The sequence below is a fragment of the Cetorhinus maximus genome, chromosome 3 (assembly GCF_964194155.1).
Source record: "Cetorhinus maximus chromosome 3, sCetMax3.hap1.1, whole genome shotgun sequence".
Taxonomy (NCBI): Eukaryota; Metazoa; Chordata; class Chondrichthyes; order Lamniformes; family Cetorhinidae; genus Cetorhinus; species Cetorhinus maximus.
The window spans coordinates 169,012,519-169,020,428 of record NC_135881.1 but is presented as its reverse complement, the minus strand read 5'-3'; the positions used below and the strand labels follow the sequence as shown (position 1 = coordinate 169,020,428).

The following is a 7,910-nucleotide window of genomic DNA, read 5'->3' as shown; positions in this document are numbered from 1 at the left end:
CTACCATTCATTCAAAATGGTGACAACTTGTCCATCAAGCTGCCAAAATGCTTTGAGTCCAAACACCTTAATGATGAGGCAGACCGGCAGCAGAGAAGAAAAGGAAGCAAATCCTGCACTCCAGATCCCTCTACCTCCTTCCCAATGTGTCCAAAGAGCTGCAGTCGAGAATGAGCCTGTTCAGTCGCATGAAGAACCATAGCAGAAATTCGCGGGCCTGAGTAGACATTATCCTCAAATTGAGGGACAGCCGACGGCAGTTATGACAACAGTGTTAAGTACACCCAGTGCTGTCAGGCAGGGAGTTCCAGGATTTTGACCCAGCTACAATGAAGGAACAGTGATATATTTTCAAGTTAGGATGGTGTGTGATTTGGAGGAGAGCTTGCAAGTGATGATGATCCCCTTTGCCCGCATCCCTTCTCGTTCTGGGTGGTAGAGGTTGTGGGTTTGGAAGGTGCCTTCTACTGCCACTGTGGACCGGCAGTGGAAGGAGTGAATGTTTAATGTGGCAATGGGGTGCCAATCAAAGCAGACAGCTTTGTGCTGGATGGTTTCTAGCTTCTTAAATGTTGTTAGAGCTGCACTCATTCAGGCAAGTGGAGAGTATTCCATCATAATACTTTAGCATTACTTCCTTGCTTCCATGCTCTATGACTGGTTTAGAATGCCATGGATCCTGTTGTTTTTTTTGAGAAACAGCCTTCTCAACTTGTTCTATCATCTGAAAAACCGGTGTATGTAACCCTCAAAACATAAGTCATGTCACAGTAGCAGCAGTGTGTACCAGCTACAAGATGCACTGCAGAAACTCACCAAGGCTCCTTAGGCAGTACCTTTCAAACCCACGACCACTACCATCCAGAAGGACAAGGGCAGCAGATAGATGGGAACATCACCACCTGGAAGTTCCCCTCCGAGTCACTCACCATCCTGACTTGGAAATATATCACCGTTCCTTCACTATTGCTGGGTCAAAACCCTGGAACTCCTCCCTAACAGCACAGTGGGCATACCTACACCACATGGACTGCAGCGGTTCAAGAAAGCAGCTCACCACCACCTTCTCAAATGCAATTAGGGATGGGCAATAAATGCTGGCCCAGCCAGTGATGCCCACATTCCGTAAATGAACAAAAAAACAATTACTTTTTAAGTACATTTAATAAGTGATAGATATCTATATTGAGACTAAAATATAGTCACAAGTCATTACGGCACAGAAGATGTCCATTCAGCCCATGAACAAGTCTATGCAGAATGAAGTTTAAAGGAATGTTTTGGTTAATCAACGTACCTTCTACATACATTTGACCAATTTTCCAATCAGCGCTTATTTGACCACTAGTTGCCAGTGGAGTCCCATTTAAAACAAATTGAATTCATGCTGGCTGCAAAATAGGCCAACCCGAAATTCTGGATTACTATGTTTAATCCTTATATATATTACGTATATCCAAAGGGTATATCAGACTTGCTTTGAAAAGCACAAGGTGACAAAGCATATAACGTACAGTCAACCACCAATCTGCTGAGCAAGTTCATAAAGCTTTGGGACAATTAGTATTATTAAAAAGTATATTAGATTATCGCTGATTCATCTGGTAATATTAGCAGCTGAACACTTAACACATCCATACAACATTCCTTCGTAAGTGAATTTAAGTATTAACATGTTTAAAATAAATCAGCTGGCACCTACAATAAAATGGCAGATAGAGGAATATAAAACTGATCATAAGCATCATTAATTTCTAGACTCAGAACTACAGTGTTTTGTTAATAGTTTATCACAGTGCAAATGATTAACTGTTAATTTCCTGTCCATCTCTGTGGGATATATTCTCCCATGAGTCATATACTCCCATTTGAAGTATATGCACAAAATATTAAAATAAATACAATTCTCTACACAAAATATGGAAAATACACAAAATAAAGTATGACTTATTTTTGGGGAATGGTGGGATGAAGAATGTACCCAGATCCCCAGTGAGCATTCCCTACACATGGTGTACAGCATGTCCAATTTTACAACAACTAACACAACGTTGCGTAAAGTCTTTCCTGTTCCTTCTGTACAAAGAATATACTCATATTCGCTTTGACAATCCCCCCACATAATTAAGTCAAAATTATATTATAAGCAGTAGCATCCATGTCAAATGGTTTCATTGCACAGCGATAAGAAAAGGTTTTAGGGTGAATCAAGAGTCAGAGCCCAAGTTGACTCTAAAAAAAAAAGTTCACTTGGGAGTCAGGTTAGGATTTACAAGAAAAATTTAGAATTGGTACAAAGGAACACCACTTCACACCGATACTAGAAATGCAATGTAAATGTAACTTGACTCGTAAGACTTAGCTCCTTTTGGCTCCCTTTAGACCTGATATCATTCTTATTCACTTGCTTAGAAATTTTTTCAGTGCATCGGCCATATGCAATTATTGATCAAAAATAGATATAATACTTCAGGTTTTGTTTCACCAATAAGCTAACAGCTTGTGACAAACCTTTTTTTGGATTTATATTCGTTCCATGAATGGAATTATAGATTCTAAAACATTCTAAATGCTTCTGCAATTTCTGCTATTTAATATGACTTTTCTTCCAACATTAGACCAACTACTACTCAAAACTTTTGTTTTGCAACACCTTACTTAACAATAAACTCCCTAAATTTCAACTCATCCAAACTCTGCTACCTCTATCCAAGCCTGCACAATGTCCTGCTCACCAGTTACCTCTGTCCTTTATGATCTATACTGGTTCCCAATTCCCTAATGTAAAGCTCTCATCCTTGCATTTAAAATCTTTTTATGTGTTCTTTGGACTCCTAGCCTGTTAACATCCCACATTCCCTTCACCCCATCAGTGGTGACTGCGCCTTCAGCCAACTAGACTTTATATTTTGGAATTCCCTCATTAAAATCTTTGCTTCTTTTTTAAGACCCTCCTTAAACCCATCTCTTTCTAACATCCTTTGTAATATCTCAATTTTTGACTGGCATTCATTTTTATTGAATTATGCTTCTGTAAGGTGCCTTTGGTGGTCTTGTGGCGCAGTGGGTAGTGTCCCTGCCTCTAAAGCAGACCCTCCGGGTTCAAGTCCCACTCCGGGACTCGATGGCAAAGGAAGGTGCGTTCATAATATGGCCAAACAAGCTGAGTATCAACCTGCAAATCCTTCCAACATATGCCAAAGGCAGGCAGTAACAGTGGGAGAGATTCCTGGTCAGCCATGTGAAAGAACTTTGGAGCCTCTACCATCAATATCCATAGCTCCAGACTACAACATGCATGTTGCCACAGCAGCTCTGACTCCCTGAGTGAACTATAACACACCACCACCAAAGTGCCTTTGGGTTTACATCTACAGTAAAGGTGCTTTATAAATACAAGATGATTTTCTCTATATTCCGTATCAGCAGTTATTTTGTCAATATTCAATGCTGTTACATTTTTCAATCTTAATCGTGATTTATCTGCTCAATTACTACTTACAATACTTGGAGTATTTTCATCATATGATAAATATCTGAAATGGTAGCGCCTCCAAGGCCAGACTCCTTTGATCTAAAGTGACCTATTAGAACTAAAACAATGGTTAAATACTCTGTTTCCTATTAATAATAAAATTAATACAGTACTCCACTTTACATGAAGCTTAACATCTTTGGCTTTCATTATAGCTGTAAATCTCATGTGATAAAACTTATACCACTTGCTTTCTGAAAGTTAAGTTATAAAATATCCAGTTTCTTAACCTCATTAATTAATTGTTTCATCCTCAGAAAACACCAATAAAATTTGTTAAACATTAGTTTCTATTCATTGATACGTTAACTTGAATTAAATTGCTTAAATTGTTGTCTTAACAATGGACTCCAATGTTTGCCCACCATAGTTACCGCATTATAAAATTTTGAATTCCTTGGATTATGCATCAGATTTTTAAATAGAACAAGCTCCATTTTTTCTCAGACCATCCAGTGTCTATGAGTTGCTAATCTGATCCTCCTTAAACATTCTTAATGCATTCCATTATAGTGCTTTTCGATTGTTAAAGTAGCTCATTTTCTAAATTACTATTCTTTCGGTGGCTCTGGTTTTCTGAATTGGATGCATCCTGTTGCTTTGGTTGCCTGCTTGAGGATACTGCCAATGTATTCTGTAGAAAATAATTTATAGTTTCAGCATGTTGACAATCTTCCTTTCCCATCCATCGGAAGGGGTACCAAGCAAAGGAGGCAACAAGCAGGTGGAAGAAAGGAGAAAATAAAATCATGGCTGCTCTTCTATATCTTCTAGCAGATGAATGCACATATTTGGCAGGGACTTTGGGAGTGTTGGCCATCCATTCATCCTCTTCACTCACAAATGATGTTCAACACAGAAGTTAAACATGAGAAGAAAAATATAAAACTTTCAACGCGATACAAATTGGAGGACAAGGGAAGCAGCAAATTTCTAAATGGAAAAAGAAAGATGAGAAAACATTTTTCTATCTAACCACTGACGGAAAACTAGTTTCCTTTTAGGATTAAAAAAAAGGATGTGGGATATGGAAACTCTTTCTTTTCCTTGCTTCTGGTACAATCAAGGATCTGCCCATCACATCAAAGGGATGCTACAATCATTGTTTTCGATGTCAAAGAAACACTTGTTATTCTTAATGTACCATCCTTGCTGAATAGGTACTTCAGACTGAGACAAAGTCTTTGGCCTTAACCACCGCTCCATGCACTGTGCCACCAGTGGGTGGCTGTTGACTTCAAATTTGTTTGCAAATAAACTGTCCTTTTGGGCAAGCCATTCCAGGTCTCCCAGCCCATACACACAGATGCTGCGAACATAGTGACCTGAAGGAAACAAAACAGATGAAAAAGGCATCTTAATTTATGTACAGTGATAGTGGTAAGTTGTACGGCTATGACATTACAATCTTAATGTCACAATTCAAAAATTAATCTGCATTTGTCTCCAACCTAGAAGGTGAAGGACAATCACCACCAATGTTAATCAATAGAAACAAAAATTGATGTACTAAAATTTATAGCAAAAAAAAAATCAAGGTCAGTCTTTTTGTTAAGGCACAATAACAATGCAATGAATGACGACTTTCTGAAAAGCCTGCTCACATTAGTTAAATTTACTGCTAAGCACCTTACAATATATCGTGGGTTACTGTTTTCAGTTTGGCTTGACATGCCTAAAGATAATGTGACTGATGCTACATGCATCAAGGTTAGAGAGAGAAAACAGGACAATGGATAATATGCATGTGTTGGAAATTCCTTATGTAACACTACAAAGCTATTAGTTGCATAGTTATTGTGTTTAATTAGATGCAGGTACCGGGCATTAACTAAGAATTAATTTGGTCTCCTATAAATAGGAATAGATTGAAACTGGGGTGAGAGTTTAGAAAGTGTATGTCTGTAAGGTGTCCTCCTGTGAAAAAAAGCTTATAAAATTGTCTAAAGATTGGCTCCTGTTTTATCTTTCACCACTGGGCTTTCTTCTTATTAACATGGCAACAGTGGATAGCTGACTCAACGTGATGGTTGGAAACTAAACAATAAATTTTCAGACAGAAAAATTAAAATCCTAGTGGTCATTGTGGAAAATGGCAAAAAGCAAGTGCAAATGATTGGGGTGCTCTCTGATGTTCTTGAAATTTGAACCATATGACCAGTGGAAGAATGAAGTGGACTCGTGGACACTGGCTGTATTACTACCAAAGAGAAAAGAAGGTATGGCTGCAATGTTGTCGCTTCCTACAAGAAGTAAAATCAGAAGTATTTTGTGAGTTGGATCGTGCTGAAGGTTTGGACTTTGTTAGAATTCATGGATGAAGTTTACAAGAAAGATGATCTGTTAAATTCCTATGAGACATTGCCAGAATGTGATAGGCCAGGATATTTAGGTTGGCGCTCGCCGACGTGTAAAATGATGTGGGATGATATCGGGCGGAACTCCCGACATTACCCCGCGTCATTTCCATTTTCAGGTCGACGGGGGCACAGCCAAATCAGCTGGGTGCCCACCGACCTGTCAACGGCCTATTGAGGCCATTTGAAAAGTAATTAAGCTCATTAATGGACCTGCCCATCCAATCTTAAGGTTGGCTGGCAGGCCGGGAGCCCTGGCGGGCTTCAGAAAAAACATGAAACCTCATCCACGGGTGGGATAAAGTTTCATGAGGGTTTTTAAAAATTTAATAAATGTTTGATTAAAAGTGATGGACATGTCCCAACTCATGTGACAATGTCACATGAGGGGACATGCCAAGGAAGTTTTATTTTTGCCCCTTCACCATTTTTAAATTTGGCGCTGATCTCCCTGAGGCAGCACTTAGCCTCAGGGAGATGAGTGCGCTCTTTCGTGCGCACTCTCGGCTGAGGGAATTCGCCCCCCCGCCCGCACAGGGAGCACATAGCGCTTCCTGGTGGATGTCACTCTGGGCGGGCCTTAATTTGCCCGCCCACGTAAAATGGCGGCACGCCCCCGATTGGGGGCGCGGCCGCATGCGCCCGCTCCTGCACTTCCCCCCAATGGGGGGGAAATTCTTCTCTAAGATTTCAGGAAACAGATGGCCATTCCATAGAAGAATTTATCATAGGCTTTAACAGATTGTATAAAAGATTGATAATTCAATTTGGGGATCCCTGGATCAGTATTAGCATTTAAACTACTGGATTATGCACAGGCAATTGATTTTAACTGGTATGTGGATGTTGGAGATGTTGACTCTGTTGGATCACATGTCTGCTGCCTCAAAAAAAAAACTTTAGATGGTGCTTGCATTCAACCATATGCATGACTGGCTAAAATGTTATCTTGTTTCCCTAAGTAGTGAGGGTTAACAGAAGGTCAAAGAATATAAAAGAATACTTGTTTCAGGTTTGGCAACGACAATACATTAAGGTTAGTAAAGCGTGTTGTAATTCCATTTAAAATAGCTGGCATTATAGCTATGCTGTTGAGTAAATGTTCCATGAAAAAGGTACAAAGGAAACTTGACATGGAGAATGACGAAACAAATATTTTTGGAAAGTCGGTGCATCTGCAGCTTACCCAATCAGGATATTATTGTATCCCCTGAACAAAACATGTTGTTGCTCAAGAGTGAGAGACAAATATTAATAGCATTGGGTGATGAGAAGTAATAAAAACAAATCGTCTGAAATCACATAAGCAATTTGCTCATCCTACTTGTCAAGGGTTAAAAATCCTGGTAAAAAGACGCAGGTGTAGTTGAGGGGAATTATACGAGGCTAATGGAAGTGATTAGTTAAGAACTTAAGAATAGGAGCAGGAATCGGCCATTCAGCCCTTCGAGCCCACTTTGCCTTCAATGTAGGTTCATGGTTGACCTACTTCAACACCACTTTCTTGCACTCTCTCTGCATATCTTGATATTTTTAACATGTAGAAATCTATCAATCTCAGTCTTGAACATATTCAACATATTCTGGGGCACAGAATTCCAAGGGCAGAATTTTCCCGTTGGCGTGCGGGGGCAGGCCCTGCGCGTAAAATGACGTGCGATGATGTCAGGTGAGGGTCCCGACGTCACTGCGCGCCATCACGATATTTCGTTGGGCGGGCACGCAGTGATGTCCGACGCGCACCCGCCATTAATTAACGGGCCACTTAAGGCCCTTGACTCACCAATCGGCGCTGATTTTTTGGCGCCTGTGCAATGTTCGGGTCGGCGCAGGAATGCAACGGGCAGGACACATTTGTATAAACCTCACCCACGGGCGGGATAAGAGGGCTCACTGGGGTTGCGAGTGTGCTTTGTCAAGTATTTATTTTTCAAAGTTATTGAAACTTTCCTGTATGATCTGCAGTACTTCAAAATGCATACCAGCTGCTTTGTCTGGACTCTTAACCTTCAAGTCAG

General features: G+C 40.2%; 1 protein-coding gene across 1 annotated transcript in view; it reads right to left on the bottom strand.

Annotated features, from left to right (window-relative positions):
• Positions 1-1,145: 1,145 nt before the first annotated feature.
• The window catches only part of LOC144679025 (putative beta-1,3-galactosyl-O-glycosyl-glycoprotein beta-1,6-N-acetylglucosaminyltransferase 7), a 54,491-nt gene continuing 47,726 nt past the window's right edge, over positions 1,146-7,910 (bottom strand). The window contains exon 3 of the mRNA XM_078539252.1: positions 1,146-4,860. Coding sequence (XP_078395378.1) covers positions 4,613-4,860 — 248 coding nt within the window. The 3' untranslated portion in view covers positions 1,146-4,612. The remainder of the gene's footprint in view (positions 4,861-7,910) is intronic.